The sequence below is a fragment of the Solanum lycopersicum genome, chromosome 10, assembly GCF_036512215.1.
Source record: "Solanum lycopersicum chromosome 10, SLM_r2.1".
In the NCBI taxonomy this organism is placed as follows: Eukaryota; Viridiplantae; Streptophyta; class Magnoliopsida; order Solanales; family Solanaceae; genus Solanum; species Solanum lycopersicum.
The window spans coordinates 58,634,717-58,656,083 of NC_090809.1; the positions used below are offsets into that span (position 1 = coordinate 58,634,717).

The 21,367-nt window shown below is 32.9% G+C and overlaps 3 protein-coding genes, 1 long non-coding RNA gene and 1 other non-coding gene across 5 annotated transcripts; 1 reads left to right on the forward strand and 4 right to left on the reverse strand.

The window, feature by feature from the left end:
* Nucleotides 1-667: 667 nt before the first annotated feature.
* LysRS (lysine--tRNA ligase) lies at nucleotides 668-4,436 on the reverse strand. Its single transcript, NM_001247356.1, is given in 16 exon segments — nucleotides 668-894; nucleotides 986-1,129; nucleotides 1,210-1,278; nucleotides 1,347-1,490; nucleotides 1,576-1,732; nucleotides 1,826-1,922; nucleotides 1,998-2,280; nucleotides 2,367-2,492; nucleotides 2,856-2,936; nucleotides 3,039-3,157; nucleotides 3,232-3,317; nucleotides 3,472-3,565; nucleotides 3,643-3,808; nucleotides 3,905-3,973; nucleotides 4,127-4,184; nucleotides 4,310-4,436. Coding segments are annotated over 16 exon segments (1,767 nt in total). The 5' UTR covers nucleotides 4,348-4,436; the 3' UTR covers nucleotides 668-858.
* Nucleotides 4,437-5,521: 1,085 nt separating this feature from the next.
* Nucleotides 5,522-5,594, reverse strand: TRNAA-AGC (transfer RNA alanine (anticodon AGC)). Its single transcript has one exon. It is a non-coding gene; the product is annotated as a tRNA-Ala (tRNA).
* Nucleotides 5,595-7,033: 1,439 nt separating this feature from the next.
* Nucleotides 7,034-8,840, forward strand: LOC138339116 (putative F-box protein At1g32420). The gene is made up of 2 exons (XM_069290442.1): nucleotides 7,034-7,101; nucleotides 7,496-8,840. The coding sequence occupies exon 2, from the start codon at nucleotides 7,504-7,506 to the stop codon at nucleotides 8,791-8,793; it is 1,290 nt and encodes a 429-aa protein (XP_069146543.1). The 5' UTR covers nucleotides 7,034-7,101; nucleotides 7,496-7,503; the 3' UTR covers nucleotides 8,794-8,840.
* Nucleotides 8,841-10,854: 2,014 nt separating this feature from the next.
* On the reverse strand, nucleotides 10,855-12,863 carry LOC138339117 (uncharacterized). Its single transcript, XR_011212170.1, has 3 exons — nucleotides 12,439-12,863; nucleotides 11,801-12,365; nucleotides 10,855-11,244 (listed from the first exon to the last, which is right to left on the reverse strand). It is a non-coding gene; the product is annotated as an uncharacterized lncRNA (long non-coding RNA).
* Nucleotides 12,864-19,265: 6,402 nt separating this feature from the next.
* LOC112940117 (putative F-box protein At1g32420) lies at nucleotides 19,266-21,088 on the reverse strand. The gene is made up of 2 exons (XM_026027811.2): nucleotides 21,021-21,088; nucleotides 19,266-20,626 (listed from the first exon to the last, which is right to left on the reverse strand). Exon 2 carries the CDS (start codon nucleotides 20,616-20,618, stop codon nucleotides 19,329-19,331), a length of 1,290 nt encoding a protein of 429 aa, XP_025883596.2. The 5' UTR covers nucleotides 20,619-20,626; nucleotides 21,021-21,088; the 3' UTR covers nucleotides 19,266-19,328.
* Nucleotides 21,089-21,367: the final 279 nt, after the last annotated feature.

Genomic DNA, 21,367 nt, shown 5'->3' on the forward strand with positions numbered 1-21,367 from the left:
ACCTAAATAGAGAATCTCTTGAATATGGATAAAATTTGTTCGCATTGAATATTTCATCAATTTATTTAAATTTATTATTAATTTATTTAATTTTAATTTATTAACATGTATTTTAATTTATTAAATTATATAATAATAAAAATTACATGAGTTAAGTATAAACACGATAGTTTTTTCCTTTAAATATCCATTATTATAATATTAATTGCTTTACTAATTGGGAATCTCTTTTTGGGGTAAATTTTTTTGAAAAAGTAGGTATTCTTAAAATAGAATACTTTAGATTTATTTATCTTTCCAAGTCCATAAATTTTTTGAATTATCCTTTTCGAGTCAAACGTGTAACAAAATGAATCTTCTTTATTTGGTGAAAAATTAAAATCCAGTCAATCAATTCATAGATTTGACTTTTAAAAAAAGAAAAATAGGTAATCTGTACTGGAAATTTATTGATGAATAGTCTAGGTTTGGAAATGATTTGGAATAAGTAATTAATATTGATGGTAAAAACATAAAAATAATGCTCTTTTATATCTTGATATACAAAAATAACGAGAAAAAGTGAAATTATTTTTTTAAAATATATGATCATGTTATCTTATATTGATATTTAACTATACTTTTTTAAGAGATGGATACATTGTCCACCACAATGGAACACTTCCTCTCAGAAACAAAAAGAAGTAAAATCTTTAATATAGTAACATTGAGTTCATATTTTACATTGAGATACAAGTAAATGAAAATTCTAAACAAATTCTGGGAACTAATTATGAAAGTTCTTATTTAAAATTGCTCAATCAAACTTGATCATGAAGGAGAAAACACGCGATTGCTCGAACCACTTGTTATATTCTTTCATTGTAATCTCATGGCTGGAAAGAGGATAACTTCCTGAGAAGATAATACAGAGAAAAAATGTAGAGTAAGAATAGACATCTGTTGTTTACATTTTAAAACTTTTAAGAATTAGAGTTAACTAAACCTTGACATTTTGTGAATCTGTAAGCAACATTGTAAGTCTATCAATCCCCATGCCTAGTCCACCAGTAGGGGGTAATCCATACTCCAATGCAGTTATAAAGGATTCATCCAAATCCATTGCCTCGTCGTCTCCTAATTGTCTGTCCTGATGTAACGAAACAAAAACAATGTTAGTTAAGCAGGAAAAGTGAACGAGTCTCTTAATTGGTAATGTAACAAAGATACCTTTAATTGTTCAGCAAAGCGTTCTCTCTGTGCTGTAGGATCATTTAGTTCAGTATAGGCATCACATAGCTGGAGAAAAATGAAACAGGATGAGATGATTACAGGGTAAGGTAAACGTCGAAAAAATAAAATAGTACCTCTCTTCTGTTAACGAATAAGTTGAAGCGCTCAGTCAAACCAGGTTCTGATCTGTGTGATTTAGCCAGTGGGCTCATGATCTCAGGATGGTTGATAATAAAAGTGGGATTTATGCAGTTTACTTCAATAAAATGACCAACTAGCTGGGAAACAATCACACAGGTGGTATTAGTACATCAATAAGATATAGTAAAGACAACAGTATGCTTTGGCAATGTAGGAAGTGACCTTATCGAGTAATCGTGTTGTGGTATGAGGTGGAGGGCATTTGACATCGAACTTTTCACATACATCTACCAAGTACTTGTTAGCACTTTCACTCGATAGATCTCTAGGTATACTGATGTTAGCCACTTTCTCCAACTCCGACAACATATCAATCTTTCTGCAATTAAAAAACAACAGAAACTCCAAACATTTAAGTAAATACTAGTCTGGAAGGTGAGGTTTTACATCATTAGTCACATATTAAACATACCTGAATGGAGGAGTGAAATCAATTTCTATCGGTTCATTATCCAAGCCATTAGCATGGTACCTTATTTTATAGCTTCCGGTTAGTTCCTTCACCATACCTAAAAGCAACATGCAAAAAATCAAATTGAGATTGAAGACAAAAAGCAGTCTAGATAACTATCTGAGATGCTTGCCTGATAGTAGCTGCTCTGTCAAATCCATCAAATCGTTGTAATCAGCGTAAGCCATATAAAGTTCACACATTGTGAACTCAGGAGAGTGAGTTAAATCCATTCCTTCATTCCTGAATTGCTTCCCCAGCTCATAAACACGGTCGAATCCACCAACAACTAACTTCTTAAGATAAAGCTCGGGGGAAACACGCATGAAGAGTTCTGTGTCCAACTCGTTATGGTGAGTGATAAATGGTCTGGCTGAAGCTCCTCCAGCTGTCAAATTCATAGAAGGAGTCTCCACCTAATACAAGTAGAAAGCTGAGTGAGAAAAGAACAGATTAATCAGAAGAATAAGTCAGCATTGGAGGGCTATTTGTAGAATTAAACCTCCAGAAACTCAAGATTATCGAGGAAACTCCTGATGTAAGAAATGATTCTGGCGCGAGTCCTAAACAAAGCTCGAACTTCTGGATTCATCATTAGATCCAAGTACCTTTGACGATACCGAGTTTCCTGAAATGCACAATGTATCACAATTAGAATACTGTAATTAGATGCTGGACACCAGATAAACCAAGTATGGTACTCCAATACTATTGAGAAATTCTCCTTTTTTCCGCTCTTAATTGTATCCCTTCTTTGTCTTCGTATGACCTATAGGTCACAAGCTCGAGCTGTGGATGCAAACACTAATGCTTGTGATAGGGTAGGTTGTGTACATCACAGCCCTTGGGATGTGTCCCTTCCCTGGACTGTGCTAACGTAGGATGCTTTGTGCACCGGGCTACCCTTTTTTATCCTTTCTTGGTCTGTAACTGGGGTGGGAAGGGTCTTCGATTTCACATTTGAAAAGCCAGATTCTTGATATGATCATACCTGATCCCTTAACACATAAGACTCGGGGTTTCTCAGATCTCCTGGAGTCCAAGTATCATAAGCTGTTGTTCCTTGGAAATTCTGTAAACAAACAACTCCTTTGAGTCATGTATTATGAATCATTGATGTAATATTTACTGGACAAACATAAGATAGGTATCCTTATAGTTGTGGGTGTTTCACCTGTGTCCGAGTTTCATCTACGATAGAGGAGGTCAGCCGCCTCGGTAACATGTGTAGGCAAGGGGCTAGAACTATAAAAGATTTTGCAAAGATACTTAGCTCTCCTCTCTTACTCTTTCCTGCAGCAGAATGGCAGTTTAGTGCCTCAAAAAATCTTAGTTTTCTTTCTTTAATTGGATTTTAAAGGACTAACCAGGATATCCGCGGACACCAATGATGTCACCTCGCTTCACTCCAGACTGATAATTAGAAAACTGAACAGCATCCACATCAGAATCCCTACTCAACATATATAAATGAGATGTAGTTGGATCAAATGTGTTCCCTACGCCATTTTCATTAGTGATAACATAACTTAAATCGAAGAAATAAGTAAGTATTTTATCGAATGTCATCATTTCATCACTCGTTAAGCTCAAACAACTCGATGTACCTTGCACTAGCCAGTACTTGTACTCTCGCCCCACCACCAAGCAGTTCATAGAAATAGAGTTTTGACGATGATGCTCGCTTGCTTATCACTCTCCCTACACAAACACGAATAAAAACTGTTAAATTTCAAACTCTAATCAATTACTTATAACGGAAATCATAACCTGAGCACCTGCTAAGGACATATCAATGTCTTCAGGAAACTCTCCAGTATTTAGATGAGCATATCTGCTAATAAATTCAGGAATAGACATTGTAATGAAGAACTTATGTGGATATGGATTGATTCCAGATTCTCTCAACGACTCAATGTTCCTCAATCTGTTCGCCAAGTATTGCTGCCACCAAAAAAATTCAATTTTTAACCATTTATCACACCGTGAAATCTCATGCTCATCGCGGGATAATTTCAACAAAATGGTAGAGGTACTTACAGTAGGATCCAAATCATCATTCTCAGGTAAATTGTGTTGCTCCATTTGCCTTTTAGCTACTGCTGCTGCCTGTACACATCCAATCGGGACAAAACTCATGAACACGAAAACATAAAAACGTACACTTTCACTTGCAACGCAAAGACGGGGTAAATCCCTGAGAGATAGTCAATCATCACTGATAACAGAACATAAACGAAATACACAGAACAGAAGATATACCTTCTTTTCCTGTTCAAGTTGCTCCTTTTCCTTTGCCTTCTTTTCTCTCTTAAGAGCACTTTTTTCACCAAAGAAAATCAAAACATAAGAGCAACATATATTGATTAACACATAGATTAACTTTCACAATTGCAAAAAGGGAACTGAATTAAAAGAACAAAACAAGAAGCTAAATCATCATACTTCTTGCTTAGTGGCTCTGTTGAAACAGATGAATCCATCAGTCACTATAGTTAGACTTAGCAATTTGATGAAATTAGTAGAGGGTTGATTATGCAAGTAGTTAATCCAGGATTAAACACAAGTTGATAATCTTTTAGTAGAAATTTGCCAATTAAATAAGGTTTAGTATGACTTAGGATTACTAAACAAATGGAGTGATGGACAAGAAATATATCATTGTCATTCATATTATTATATTGATAAGATTAATATTACTTTTTCATCACAAAGTAATTTACTCATATCCATTCTCCTTGGTTGACAAGAAATTAATTTCCAATTTTCTTAGCATGATATACCACTTATCCAACACAATATTAATATAGTAATACCCATTAACAGCCCTACCTAGGCTCTTCTACTTTTTAATTTGTTGCTGCTAAACTCAGGCACCCTTCAACTACTAAATGGGTCCAGGTGAGCACCAAAACTAAATATGTGTGGTCATACTAAGAGAGATAAGATTAAAAAAAGTAGATATTCGAGAAACAGTGATTAGGCGAGACATGACCGGTCATAATAGTAATAAATTGATGTAAAAGAGAGAAAGAATCAGAGCTCGAAATATCATGTCGAACAAGATCAAGAACAAGAAACTATTTTAAAATAGTGCTAATACTACTATGTAAGAAGGAAGGCCCTAGTGTGACCACCAAGCCTATCCAACATGGAGTGAGAGAACGCACGACTACTAACTAACCTTCTATACCCTAATTTACGACTATCAAACTCTAGCTATATAAGGTCACCTCGAACCTTGGTAAGATATGACCTGTCATGTCTCGTTTTGTTATTGTTCTTTCTCTCTTTTACATCAATTTATTATTATTATTGTTTCCATATTTGTATCCCTTTTTCCAAACTGTTTGGCGAATTTCAAGCCGAAGAACTATTGTAAATAACTATTCTATCTCTGCGAATAGGATAAGATCTACATATACATTCTCAAATCTCACTTGTGGGTTTATATTGAATATATGTTGTTGCCAATATATAGCATTAAATAATATTCAATATTTAATATTATTCAGCTTCTAGTTTTTTTTTTTCAATTTTATAATCTCTGCACTTCAATTTTATAAATTATAATGCTTCCTTCTTAGTTTCAGCAAAAATACAACTCTTGAAAATATAATTTTTTTAAAAAATGAATGAAAAAGCCAAAAAGGAGTCTGGAGATGCGGGGTATCGATCCCCGTACCTCTCGCATGCTAAGCGAGCGCTCTACCATCTGAGCTACATCCCCAGATACATTAAACTGTTGCTAACATCATAATCTAATGTTATTAAAAAGATATTTTAATGAATTTTTTTAAAAAAAGATGTAGCAAACAATTTGTTTGGAAAGGATATTTTTGAAAAACACTACAAACAAGAAGCTCTCAGTGTCTTACACGTCTTCTTCCACACGAACAAATCAATTTTTTTCCTTCACGTAGTGAAGTCATTTTGGTTTGTGTATGACTTGACGCCCTAAAGTATGTATCATTTCCCTAGTTACTTAATTATATTCAACTTTTATCGATAGCAGATCTGCAATTTCTTTCCATTAGTTCAAGGGATTTCCATAACTCAAACTAAACTCTCGGCAATAATTCATTTTCGTTTGTGCTTTGGTGTTTTAGTTTTAAAAAAACCCCCGGCCGCGAATGCTCTATCCGAGTCCTTTTGCCTCTTACTTGTATTATTGTATTGTCCCTTGAATAATTTAAATAAAGTTTGCATAACGTAAACACTCATGACAAGGATATAATAAAATAAAATAGTTACAGCCGCACACAGTGTCTAAGTATTTTTATTTCTCTCTTATGGGGCGATGGATCAAACTAGGCACATAAGGGATTAAAATTGAAGCGTTTCTAGAGGAGGTTCGAAATTCATCCAATATCCTTCCAGTTGTAACATCTATCGATAAAACACATACATGTATCAACCATCAAAATCTCATTGGTAAAGTTCATATGTTTGTCACCAAATTCACCATATATGTCATAAATTGTGACATTAAACTCTAGTTTCCATGAATTTAAGTTTCCAAATCATTAATATTATGAGCAATATATCCGTTGAAGCAATATATCGTGACACAGTTCATTTGTAATGTTTCCTCTATACTTATATGGTGTGCTTCACTTTCTATTGCTACTTTTATATATATATATATATATATATATATATATATATATATATATTTTGATTGGTAACATTTCATTCAAAATATCCAAGTCCAAATAAATTAACAAATTGTAAACTAAATATACAAAAAATATTGTCATTCTCAGAGCACATAGATTAACTTTCACAATTGCAAAAAGGAAACTCAATTAAAAGAACAAAACAAGAAGCTAAATCACCACACTTCTCTCCTAGTGGCTCTGTTGAAACAGATGAATCCATTAGTTACTATAGTTAGACTTTGCAATTTGATGAAATCAGTATAGGGTTGATTATGTAATAAAAATATTAGTATTTAATAAATTAATTAATTTTTATTTTGATTAAGTAAAATGATAATCCAACTTAGAGTTTCCAATTTTTAAATATATATATAACATGGGAAAAAGTCCTGAAAGTCCTAGTCATTTGCGTTGATGAGATTGATAGATTCTTTCTTTACCTAAAATCTTGTGTATTTTGTTACAAAAAACCTATTTATATTTATGTTCTACATCACTACAAATATTATTCACTTGCTAATATAGATAAAAAAAAGTTGTTGAAATTCTTACAAAGACTTCACTTTGGTTTGCAAGGTACGTCGGATGATTTTTAATTACAACCTAATTTTAAATGTTTGCATTTCTACATCTCAAATTTAAAGAGCTAGGTTATATTGATTGCATTTTTTTTAATTTTTAATGTAAAGAAAATGCAGGTTCTATTACTCCCTCGAACTTATTTTATAAATAATTTTTTCGGCCTACGTGGCACTATAATTGAAAAAATTGTTAACACGCGCTGGATCCACAAGATAGTGCGACGTAAGCCGAAAAGGGGTTCTTTATAAAATAAGTTAAGGGGGTAATAGGACCTTATTATAGTATAAGTATGTCTCTGAGATTTCGGACATAGTTTAGGATATTACTTATGCATTTTCCCTTTAATGTGTGTATAACTTATTTAATCTAATTGTGGATTGATATATAGGAGGTGCAATGAAAATCTCCAAGAGAAAGAAGAGAAAAGAAGATGATGAGCAACCTATGATGAATTGTAACATACCCAATGAAATGGTAATTGAGATATTAGGAAGAGTAGCTTGTCAAGATTTGGTACAAAATTTGAAGTTGGTATGTAAGAAATGGTATTCCATTATCTACAATGGAAGTTTTGCCTACTCACACTTTGAACACAATAATAATAATAATAAGAAGAAGAAATCCTCATCATTCTCTCAACTTAAGGCTCTTGTTATTTCCACAAGTAATGGAAAATCCGTCACTGTTTCTTCCTTGGAATGGCATGATAATTTCTTAGAGAAACCATTCGAAAACTTGACGATGAATGATTGTAAAGACTTATTCACTGTGGAATATACATCAGAATCACGTATTGAGCAAATGTCCTTTCATAAGGCAAACTGTGTGAATGGTTTTGTGTGTTTTTGGAGTACGCGTCATGCTCGTTTTCACATTTGTAATTCAATGACTATGGAATATGTGACAACTCCACCAAATCCATATTGGTCTTCAATTAGAGGAAATCACATTACAGCTGGGCTTGGATTTTGCCCAATTACATATCAGTACAAATTGGTCGTTTTTCAAAGTCACTATGATTTTGATGCTCCTAAATCATCAGAATTGGTGAAAGGTTCAATTTCAACTATTAACGGGAAGGACCAATCATGGAGGCCTTTAAAATGGATTGACGATTCACTTGAACCAGGTCCTAGGTCACCGGCATGTGTTAATGGAGCGTTATATTGGACTACAAACACTACTTGTGCTGATTACAGTCGAGGTATTTATGATACAACAATACTTGTTGCTTTCGACATTGCTAAGGAAGAATCTTATGTGATTGAAGTACCAATAGAAAGTGAAGCACACCATGTAAGTATAGAGGAAAAAGGAGGAAAGATATGTTTGATAACAAATGAGCTGTGTCACGATTCGAGATGTATATTGTTCAAGGGATACATTGCTCATAATATGAATGATCTGGAAAACTTAAATTCATGGAAACTAGAGTTTAATGTGACAATTTATGACATATATGGCCAATTTGGTGACCAACACATGAGCTTTACCAACGAGATTTTGATGGTTGATACATATGAGAGCATGTCTTTTTTCGATGTTGCAACTGGAAAGATATTGGATGAATTTCAAACCTCCAATAGCACCCGTTCAATTTTAATCCCTTATGTGCCTAGTTTGATATCTCTTCACCATCGCCCAGTAAGAGAAAAAAAATACTTAGACGCTGTGTGCGGGTTGTAACTATTTATTTTCAAGTATTTATTTTTGTTAGCACGTCTTTTATCAAATTCTCCCTCCTACTGATTCAACTACACTTATTTATTTTGGTTTGACTACACTGAAGCGAAAATTAAAGACATTCTTATATCGTGCTTTACTAGCAAGTAAAGAATGCATAACTCTCGCTACAATGACTCTCATCCTCCCAGGTGGACGAAATGCACACGTACTCGCACTTCAAAATCCCTGTGATGAAAAAATTTAGTTGTAACAACAAAGAATGATTTTATATATGAAATCAATGATATGCTTATTGCAAAGTTTCCAGAGAAAGCAACTTTGCCATTGACGAGCATAACAATCAAACTCAGATCTATTACACACTTTGAATTATAAATTAACTTTGAAAGAAAATCATCCCATCATATTTCTATGAAAAATTTGAATCCATATGAATGTTTATGTAATGGTACACGTAACGCGATTAACATGTTGGGTAATGCAAACATCAATCCAATTAGTCTCAAAATAAAATATGATCAGATCGACAATGAAGTATTACTTACCTCAAGCTATGGAACACTATTGGTAATGCAAACATCAATCCAAGCTACAATTAATATTGGCTCCAACTATTCTGCAGCTAACTTCATGATGAGTAAGTTGCACTTTCCCTGTCTTCCTTTCTCTATACCTTACTCATTCCGTTCTAATTTATGCGTTTAGTTTTTGGATTTTGAGATTTAAACAAGTCTATATTTGTATAACTTGTTTGATTGTAACCACATATACAACAGTTTGGTGTTAGTTTCTACGTCACAGCATTCAATAATTTACACCAGAGGACTGGGATCTGTGGGTGATCATTCAACAGGCAAGGTTAACTGAAGAACTTTCAGGATTTCACATAATACCTACATTTCAAATTGCTGGAACCTGTTTCTCCATTTATGCTTGCCTTAACTCTTGGAATAGAGCGATTCTAAGTAGAATACGTTCTTATTATAACTCTGTAATAGCAATAATGTATGTTTTTAGAATGAATTCTGTTTTTATTGCCACTTATTTGCTAGCAGGTAAACTTGCTTGCGACAAACATATATTGGTCATCAACAGGTAAAGTTTAATTTAGAATACAGAACTGCTTAAGCGCCACAATATAAACTAAATAGCATTGATCGATGAAAAGTGAAAAATAGCGCACCTAGATGATGATGTTAACTTAATTCCTAACATGCCTAAACTTCCCTTACCTTTACATTTCTAAGTTTCAACATGACATGTAGATAAGGAAGTGGACCTCTTCTCAGACCATAATGTTATGACAGAATCATCGAAGACTCTCAAACCATAATGTTATGAGCTTACAAGAGAATCATTGAACGCATCGCAACACCTAAACTAGAAGACTTTTAATGACACAATCTAAATGCTAGGCTGCATATATGCCTTAATCTAGTGAAAGTAAAAATTTCAGTACCTTAATTATACCAAATTGGCATTTAACATCTGGAAATAAGGATATTTATGTTATTTAACTTAACACATTGGTGCTCCTTTTTCCATAGAGAGTTGCGGAACCTCCTGTCATAAGTTTTTTGAACAAAATATGAAGTGATTGATATTTTATTGCACATTCTTGAAGAGAAGAGGATTTGTATCAGTAATTAGTTGGTTCCTTTTTTCCTATAGCACATAATTTAAATTTCTCAAGTCACAGAAATGCCTGATCTCTTCTATCCAAGTTGATGTCTATTATCTTTCTAAAAGCACGGAAGTATTTTGAGGAGATATATAGGCTAGACTGAGCATGTATTAAGTTTGACCAGACCAGCTTCTCAACAAAACAGATGTATTTGAAGCTTACAGGTGGTTTTCCCAAGTTAGTGTGTAATAATGCAGCACCACTGATCACCTAAATGGACATTCATGTTACACTCATTTTCTAACTAGAGAAAGACTAGCTGCATGGCCGGTTGTTGATGATACTTTGCATTATGAACAATAAAAAGGCCAAAAACAGAAAAGAAAATAATAAAAATTAAAAGCACAAATGTTTTTGAAAACCAACAAAAAGTATCATTGAGTCCGCCCTCAAATGTCCACTCACTTAACAGAGGAGTCAAAACATAATTTTCAATCATTCAAACATAAAACTAAAATGCAAAGACACCAGATAATAACTTTTTCAAGTTAAAACTTAATGTTACGATTGACCGCGAGTTGCAGATCTCAACACTCTTGAAGACCTGAGTTGATCTCCCAATGGCCCATGAGCAGACGTCTCATGTCTAGCTCGTGACGCCCCCGCTGCAGATGTCTCACCTCTTTCTCGTTGCCCAGTTAATCCTGATGCCCCACCTATGGCACGTAACGCCCCCACTGCAGGCGTCTCACCTCCGTCCTGTGGCCCAGTTCTCGTCACTCTGGTTCGTCGTCGTCTCACTAAAGGTGGTTGAGGTGGCGATGAATCTATGTAAAAATAGCAGCAGCAGATTAGTTTTACGCAACCTTAACCCTAATTTGAGAAATAGAAAAGTTATTGTCGATAGATACCTCGACTCATGGGAATACATATCAAGGATAATCTAAAAAAGAAATGAATACCACCGTAAGCAAAACTAATTCCACGTGTTTAGTGTAATCTCTTTTGGTATATTCGTCATAACACCTAAAACCACATCACAACAGTTGACAAGACATTATACTAATTAAGTGCTTAAAAGATAATTATTTTTTCTCTATTATTGAAAAACAGCAAGAATCTCATCATATATAGTAGACAAAACTACTCCCAAGTGTATAAAAGATAAACTTTTCTTCTCTTTAATGAACATAAAACAAAGCAACAAAATCCCATCAATTAAATATATCTTACTTTATTATGAATGTTAAATAAAACACAGTTGTATCTCATTATTGAAAAAGAGAACTGAGTCATTTTTCTCGGTGAGAAAAAATTGGAACTTTGTTTCTTTAAAACCGTAAAGAATCAGGATTAAAAAAGAATAAGTTAATAATTTTATACCTTGCTCGATGGTGAGCACGAGTAAGAATCTTCCATTGTTTCTAGACCTCGCCCACTGGTATGTCACACTTATACTTTCATTTGATCGAAAGTGTTTGGCTACAGCCGGCCAATACAAGTAAAAATAGTTCGGCTCTTCTTAAGAAAATATCAGACCTGGGGTGGGAGGCGCGGGGAGTCGGGATGAAAGCAAAGTCACGGGAAGTGACCTATCTCTCCAATTAATGGAATGCACAAAGGAATGTTGAGGACTTCCATTCCTAAGAGGTTGCATTTCAAAGCTACTGAGTCGTATCCTACAACTATTAAGCATGTACTTTGTTACTCTTATATTAAACCAAAATAGTCGAACATTTGAAACGAAATCAAACGACCATCAAATGGTCTCCAATCATCACGTGCTGCTTCACTGAGCGCGTCAAGGTTTAGAACGGGAATTTATACCGGTGGAACAACATTTTGAGCTACAGCAACTGGAACTGGTTGTTGTTGTTGTTGCTCCATCACAACATTTGGAGCTGGTTGTTGTTCCACAACAACATTCGCAGGAACATTTCCAATGACACTGCCAACAAATAATTAAAAAAATCAGTAGGTTAAAAAAATACAATCTGAAAAAAATAAATCAAAGTCATTACATTTGGCTTTGATTGTCTCTAGCATTCCCATAGCCATACAATAGTGGTTGTATCCTCCAGGTCCCCCAACATTATTGTAAAGTTCAGTGATTATTGCTACTAAATCTTGATTTGCCGCCATTTTCGAAAGGCACTTTAGAGAATAGATCACTCTTTTCCAACACCAAATCAAATCAAAAGTAAATTTTTTTAGTCGAATTAGTTCATCAATTCAATTTGATTTGACGATTTGACTTGTACCCAAATATATAGTTGACTTAAAAAAAATATTTTTCAAAAATGGCCTTGGATTGGAGTTGAGGTCGAGAGTCGATCTTGAGAATGGGATCGAAGTTGGAAGTCAAGTCCAAAGTCGAGATTTGAATTTGAATTCATAATATTTTTATTTTTCAAATGTGCTCGGATTGGGGTTGAGGTTTGGGGTCGGATCTTGAGAGTTGGGTCGAGGTCGGGAGTCAAGTTTCAAGTCAAGAGATTTGAACTTGGATTCATAATATTTTTATTTTTAGAATGTTGTTTGAGTGTTTATTGGATTACTAATTACTATGAGAAAATGTACTAAAATACACCCTCGTATATACATAATATAGATTATCTAGATAATTACATCAATAACACATATAACATTACCAGTAACATTGATTCTCTACTTCCATAATTTAGAATTTCAATTTCACGTGTAATAATCACAGGCTAATAAAAATTAAAATCTTAAATATTGTTAAGATAAATATTTATTTTTTATACTACGGATAAACCTTGAAAAATATCACTCATTAAAGTGAAGCATACTTTTTTTTTTCATATAAAAGTAAACTAATGGATATTATCTATTAGGGTTTCTATTGTTATATGTACAAAAGAGAAATGACAGAGCAAAATTTCTAACTTTACTGGTACATATTTGTTGCCTAATTTCCAGTAAAAATAAATAAACAAAAGAAGCAAAGTTCAAACCTACAGAGCATCTGATTTTAAAAGTAATGATTCCTAATGGTGAAAATTGCTTCCGTACGGAAGCTAAATGTATTTCTATTTTTTATTTATTAAAAACAAGTTCTAGCGAGTAGATAACAACATAATATTGTTATCGAAAAGTTCTCAATTTAAAATAAATAAATTAAAAAACATATCTATGAAAAATATAAATAAATTAGGAAGCATATACACTTACCTAACAAATTACATACTTGCTAGAGTACTTCATTTATCTAAGTATTTCTTGTGTCTCAATTTATGTGATGTGTTTCATTTTTTAAAATACAGTTTAAGTTTAATCGAGAATTTGCTCATTAAATCTTCAAATTTTTTAAAATGAAATTTATATATTTATAAACGAAGTAAAAATAAGTTTAAGTCATAACAATAGATAATTTAAAATATTTAAAAAATATTTGAGAAATTTACAATAAAAAATAGACTTATTTAAATCTCAATATTCAAAATGCCAACGATTGCCTTTGGGTTCCGAACTCCATATGGGGAAGGAGCGTTGTTGTTTGCGAGGTCTTGATCATTTACATGGACCCACTTTTCATTCCATTTGTGGGAATTTTATGATCTATAAACCGTCCCTAACGAGCGATCGGCTCATGTTTGAGCATGATGAATCACTTCGTGCCGACCTGTTCCCAATCCACTTTCCGGCCTCATATGAGAATGGAAAACTGGAGCATTTTATCCATCGGTGGATGAAGAATCGCGAACATAATAATTTCTGGTTGATCATGTTCCCAGAAAAAAGATACTTTCGAGAAAGGACGAGCACGACTAAAGTGGCTGTACATGCAAATCTATTTACGGATAAATCTATTTCAGCTTTTCTTTTGTCCAATAAATATATGGTTGTAGCTATACAACTTTGTGGTTATAGAATAGTGTAATTAATAGTTGACTTTCTTATTTCATGCAAATGTCTCTGGGTTACTGATTTTATTTCAGGGTTACTGATTTTATTTCAAAACGAAAACATCTTTATTGGTTGAAGGATTTCTTTGTTGACCAAATACTCTTGTATGCAAATAAATTATTTTATCCTTTTTTTAAAAATGATTTACTTTTTGTAAGTTTAAAATTATTTTTTGACTAAGTTTAATTTTATTTGTTACCAGAGATTCAATTAATATTTGGACACATTGTTTATAAAATCTTTTCATTACATCAAAATTTCATAATTCAATAGTTAGCAATTTTTTTTGCATGCTGTTGTAGCAGCAAAAACATAGACACTAACATGTGTTAGAGGTTTGAACAAGTTACTCTTTTCATCATCAAGTTTTATTTGTTGGCTGACAAATAATTTACTATTTATAATTCAATTTCATAAGAATAAATTGATAAATATCAAATGAAGTAAAATTTAATGTTAATTAAGATCGATTTAATTTTTGCGCAAATTTATTCACAATAATAATGTTACATATACATGATCATTTGATTCCAAAAACAAAAATGTATACACAATATTTAGCACTTCCAAAAAAAAATTAAATGAAAAGGAGAGTATTATATGATGTATAACATGTATGTGGTAATAGTGATGTCATAAAAATTGTCATTAATAATTAATTTGTTTGACTGCAAAAATAAATAACAAAACTAAAAATCAAGTGAAGAACAAAAGAATGATTAAAAAAAATTATTTCGTACTTAATATTTATTTTTATTTATTAAAAATATCATGTGGACAACAAAAAAAGATGAGTGGGCGTATTGAAACACCATCGAACTTTTAAAAAAGACTTATTTATGTCATTCGTTAAAAGTTTAGCTCATCTATGACGTTATCGTTCAAGAAAAAAAGCTCATTCATGTCATTATTTTTTAACAATGGTTTTGCAAAATCATTTTTGACGTGTGGTGAATTATAATTCGACCGACAGAAATCAAATACAACTAAGTAACTAGGGGCAAGATACACACTTTAGAGCGTCAAATCATACACAAGCCAGAGAGACTTCACTATTGGAGAAAAAAGTTACTTCAACTAGGCGGAAGAAGATGTGTAAGACACCGAGGGGCGGGGGATTTTTTTTATTATATTTATAATTATGTACCATTTAACTTAACTAATCAAAGGGTTTTTAGGACAACTTTCATATATAGCAAACAAAAAAAAATATTCGTATGCTATAACAAAATTTGCATAATTGCGCTCAATAGACAATATATAAATGTATAATTCACTATACATATACAATTGTATGATTCACTGGCCTATTCCGTTGCAATTGTATAATTCACTGGCCTATTTCGCTGCAATTGTATAATTCGCTTGCCTATTTCGCTGGCTTATTTCGCTACGATATCTGTATAAAATTTACATTTGTATACAATTGAATCGAAGTAAAATGTTTGTATATTGTATAATTATAAGGGTAGGAAGAAGATATATGTTTTTTCATGTGTATATACAATTTTCTCTCGCTTTATACAAAATAGAAATACAATTTATACACTTTTGTTGTATAAAGCAAGAGAAAATTGTATTTCGCTGCAATTGTATAATTCGTTAGACTATTTCGCTGCAATATCTGTGTAAAATTTGCATTTGTATACAATTGAATCTAAGTAAAATGTTTGTACATTGTATAATTAAGTGTATAGGAAGAAAATATATGTTTTTACATGTGTATATACAATTTTCTCTTAATTTATACAAAATAGAAATGCAATTTATACACTTATGAACGATAAAGCGAGAGAAACGAGCAGAGTGAGAGTGGCGAGCGAGAACGAGAGAGTGGCGATCGAGAGTTTTAGGGAGAGAAACGACTGACAAATGTTTGCTATGAGGCACAATTAAATCAAACAGTAGCTACTCTATTTATTTTAGATTATTAGTTTGCTATTTTGCATAATTATCCCCCCTTTTTTTTTATCGTTTGCTACATCTTTTTAAAATTCATTAAAATATTATTTCTTAGAGAAGTCTTTATACCGATTAGCAACAAACCAATGTACTTGGGGATGTAGCTCAGATGGTAGAGCGCTCGCTTAGCATGCGAGAGGTATGTGGATCGATACCCCGCACCTCCATTGGCTTTTTCATTCTTTAAAAAAAAATATATACTTTCAAGAGTTGTATTTTTGCTGAAACTAAGAAGGAAGCATTATAATTTATAAAATTGAAGTGCAGAGATTATAAAATTGAAAAAAAAAAACTAGAAGTTTGAATAACATTAAATATTATTTAATGCTATATATTGACAACAACATATATTCAATATAAACCCACGAGCGAGATAATAAATATACTTTCAAGAGTTGTATTTTTGCTGAAACTAAGAAGGAAGCATTATAATTTATAAAATTGAAGTGCAGAGATTATAAAATTGAAAAAAAAACACTAGAAGTTTGAATAACATTAAATATTATTTAATGCTATATATTGACAACAACATATATTCAATATAAACCCACAAGTGAGATAATAAATTAATGTAAAGAGAGAAAGAACAATAATAAAACGAGACATGACAGGTCATATCTTACCAAGGTTCGAGGTGACTATAGCTAGAGTTTGGTAGTCGTAAATTAGGGTGTAGAAGGTTAGTTGGTAGTCGTGCGTTTCTCTCGCTCCATGTTAGATAGGCTTGGTGGTCATACAAGGCCTTCCTTCTTAGAAGTAGTATTAGCACTATTTTAAAATAGTTTCTTGTTCTTCGATCTCGTTCGACATGATATTTCGAGCTCTGATTATTGCATTAGCTCGTTTTGTTATTGTTCTTTCTCTCTTTTACATCAATTTATTATTATTCTGACCTGTCATGTCTCGCCTAATCATTATTTTTACATAGATTCATCGCCACCTCAACCACCTTTAGTGAGACAACGACGAACCAGAGTGACGAGAACTGGGCCACAGGACGGAGGTGAGACGCCTGCAGTGGGGGCGTTACGTGCCATAGGTGGGGCATCAGGATTAACTGGGCAACGAGAAAGAGGTGAGACATCTGCAGCAGGGGCGTCACGAGCTAGACATGAGACGTCTGCTCATGGGCCATTGGGAGATCAACTCAGGTCTTCAAGAGTGTTGAGATCTGCAACTCGCGGTCAACCATAACATTATGTTTAAACTTGAAAAAATTATTATGTGGTGTCCTTGCATTTTAATTTTATGTTTGAATGATTGCAAATTATGTTTTGACTCCTCTTGTTAAGTGAGTGGACATTTGAGCGATCAGGCATTTCTGTGACCTTAGGAATTTAAATTATGCGCTATAGGAAAAAAAGAACTAGTTACTGATACAAATCCACTTCTCTTCAAGAATGTGCAATAAAATATCAATCACTCCATATTATTGTTCAAAAAAACTTATATTAGGAGGTTCCGCAACTCTCCATGGAAAAAAAGGAGCACCATGTGATAAGTTAAATAACATAAATATCCTGATTTCCAGATATTAAATGCCAATTTGGTATAATTAAGGTACTGAAATTTTTACTTTCACTAGATTAAGGCATATATGCAGCCTAGCATTTAGATTGTGTCATTAAAAGTCTTCTAGTTTAGGTGTTGCGATGCGTTCAATGATTCTCTTGTAAGCTCATAACATTATGGTTTGAGAGTCTTCGATGATTCTGTCATAACATTATGGTCTGAGAAGAGGTCCACTTCCTTATCTACATGTCATGTTGAAACTTAGAAATGTAAAGGTAAGGGAAGTTTAGGCATGTTAGGAATTAAGTTAACATCATCATCTAGGTGCGCTATTTTTCACTTTTCATCGATCAATGCTATTTAGTTTATATTGTGGCGCTTAAGCAGTTCTGTATTCTAAATTAAACTTTACCTGTTGATGACCAATATATGTTTGTCGCAAGCAAGTTTACCTGCTAGCAAATAAGTGGCAATAAAAACAGAATTCATTCTAAAAACATACATTATTGCTATTACAGAGTTATAATAAGAACGTATTCTACTTAGAATCGCTCTATTCCAAGAGTTAAGGCAAGCATAAATGGAGAAACAGGTTCCAGCAATTTGAAATGTAGGTATTATGTGAAATCCTGAAAGTTCTTCAGTTAACCTTGCCTGTTGAATGATCACCCACAGATCCCAGTCCTCTGGTGTAAATTATTGAATGCTGTGACGTAGAAACTAACACCAAACTGTTGTATATGTGGTTACAATCAAACAAGTTATACAAATATAGACTTGTTTAAATCTCAAAATCCAAAAACTAAACGCATAAATTAGAACGGAATGAGTAAGGTATAGAGAAAGGAAGACAGGGAAAGTGCAACTTACTCATCATGAAGTTAGCTGCAGAATAGTTGGAGCCAATATTAATTGTAGCTTGGATTGATGTTTGCATTACCAATAGTGTTCCATAGCTTGAGGTAAGTAATACTTCATTGTCGATCTGATCATATTTTATTTTGAGACTAATTGGATTGATGTTTGCATTACCCAACATGTTAATCGCGTTACGTGTACCATTACATAAACATTCATATGGATTCAAATTTTTCATAGAAATATGATGGGATGATTTTCTTTCAAAGTTAATTTATAATTCAAAGTGTGTAATAGATCTGAGTTTGATTGTTATGCTCGTCAATGGCAAAGTTGCTTTCTCTGGAAACTTTGCAATAAGCATATCATTGATTTCATATATAAAATCATTCTTTGTTGTTACAACTAAATTTTTTCATCACAGGGATTTTGAAGTGCGAGTACGTGTGCATTTCGTCCACCTGGGAGGATGAGAGTCATTGTAGCGAGAGTTATGCATTCTTTACTTGCTAGTAAAGCACGATATAAGAATGTCTTTAATTTTCGCTTCAGTGTAGTCAAACCAAAATAAATAAGTGTAGTTGAATCAGTAGGAGGGAGAATTTGATAAAAGACGTGCTAACAAAAATAAATACTTGAAAATAAATAGTTACAACCCGCACACAGCGTCTAAGTATTTTTTTTCTCTTACTGGGCGATGGTGAAGAGATATCAAACTAGGCACATAAGGGATTAAAATTGAACGGGTGCTATTGGAGGTTTGAAATTCATCCAATATCTTTCCAGTTGCAACATCGAAAAAAGACATGCTCTCATATGTATCAACCATCAAAATCTCGTTGGTAAAGCTCATGTGTTGGTCACCAAATTGGCCATATATGTCATAAATTGTCACATTAAACTCTAGTTTCCATGAATTTAAGTTTTCCAGATCATTCATATTATGAGCAATGTATCCCTTGAACAATATACATCTCGAATCGTGACACAGCTCATTTGTTATCAAACATATCTTTCCTCCTTTTTCCTCTATACTTACATGGTGTGCTTCACTTTCTATTGGTACTTCAATCACATAAGATTCTTCCTTAGCAATGTCGAAAGCAACAAGTATTGTTGTATCATAAATACCTCGACTGTAATCAGCACAAGTAGTGTTTGTAGTCCAATATAACGCTCCATTAACACATGCCGGTGACCTAGGACCTGGTTCAAGTGAATCGTCAATCCATTTTAAAGGCCTCCATGATTGGTCCTTCCCGTTAATAGTTGAAATTGAACCTTTCACCAATTCTGATGATTTAGGAGCATCAAAATCATAGTGACTTTGAAAAACGACCAATTTGTACTGATATGTAATTGGGCAAAATCCAAGCCCAGCTGTAATGTGATTTCCTCTAATTGAAGACCAATATGGATTTGGTGGAGTTGTCACATATTCCATAGTCATTGAATTACAAATGTGAAAACGAGCATGACGCGTACTCCAAAAACACACAAAACCATTCACACAGTTTGCCTTATGAAAGGACATTTGCTCAATACGTGATTCTGATGTATATTCCACAGTGAATAAGTCTTTACAATCATTCATCGTCAAGTTTTCGAATGGTTTCTCTAAGAAATTATCATGCCATTCCAAGGAAGAAACAGTGACGGATTTTCCATTACTTGTGGAAATAACAAGAGCCTTAAGTTGAGAGAATGATGAGGATTTCTTCTTCTTATTATTATTATTATTGTGTTCAAAGTGTGAGTAGGCAAAACTTCCATTGTAGATAATGGAATACCATTTCTTACATACCAACTTCAAATTTTGTACCAAATCTTGACAAGCTACTCTTCCTAATATCTCAATTACCATTTCATTGGGTATGTTACAATTCATCATAGGTTGCTCATCATCTTCTTTTCTCTTCTTTCTCTTGGAGATTTTCATTGCACCTCCTATATATCAATCCACAATTAGATTAAATAAGTTATACACACATTAAAGGGAAAATGCATAAGTAATATCCTAAACTATGTCCGAAATCTCAGAGACATACTTATACTATAATAAGGTCCTATTACCCCCTTAACTTATTTTATAAAGAACCCCTTTTCGGCTTACGTCGCACTATCTTGTGGATCCAGCGCGTGTTAACAATTTTTTCAATTATAGTGCCACGTAGGCCGAAAAAATTATTTATAAAATAAGTTCGAGGGAGTAATAGAACCTGCATTTTCTTTACATTAAAAATTAAAAAAAATGCAATCAATATAACCTAGCTCTTTAAATTTGAGATGTAGAAATGCAAACATTTAAAATTAGGTTGTAATTAAAAATCATCCGACGTACCTTGCAAACCAAAGTGAAGTCTTTGTAAGAATTTCAACAACTTTTTTTTATCTATATTAGCAAGTGAATAATATTTGTAGTGATGTAGAACATAAATATAAATAGGTTTTTTGTAACAAAATACACAAGATTTTAGGTAAAGAAAGAATCTATCAATCTCATCAACGCAAATGACTAGGACTTTCAGGACTTTTTCCCATGTTATATATATATTTAAAAATTGGAAACTCTAAGTTGGATTATCATTTTACTTAATCAAAATAAAAATTAATTAATTTATTAAATACTAATATTTTTATTACATAATCAACCCTATACTGATTTCATCAAATTGCAAAGTCTAACTA

Excerpts from the sequence above, each read along its gene's own strand:
- LOC112940117 (XM_026027811.2), bottom strand. The coding sequence starts at position 20,618 with ATGAAAATCTCCAAGAGAAAGAAGAGAAAAGAAGATGATGAGCAACCT.
- LOC138339116 (XM_069290442.1), top strand. The coding sequence starts at position 7,504 with ATGAAAATCTCCAAGAGAAAGAAGAGAAAAGAAGATGATGAGCAACCT.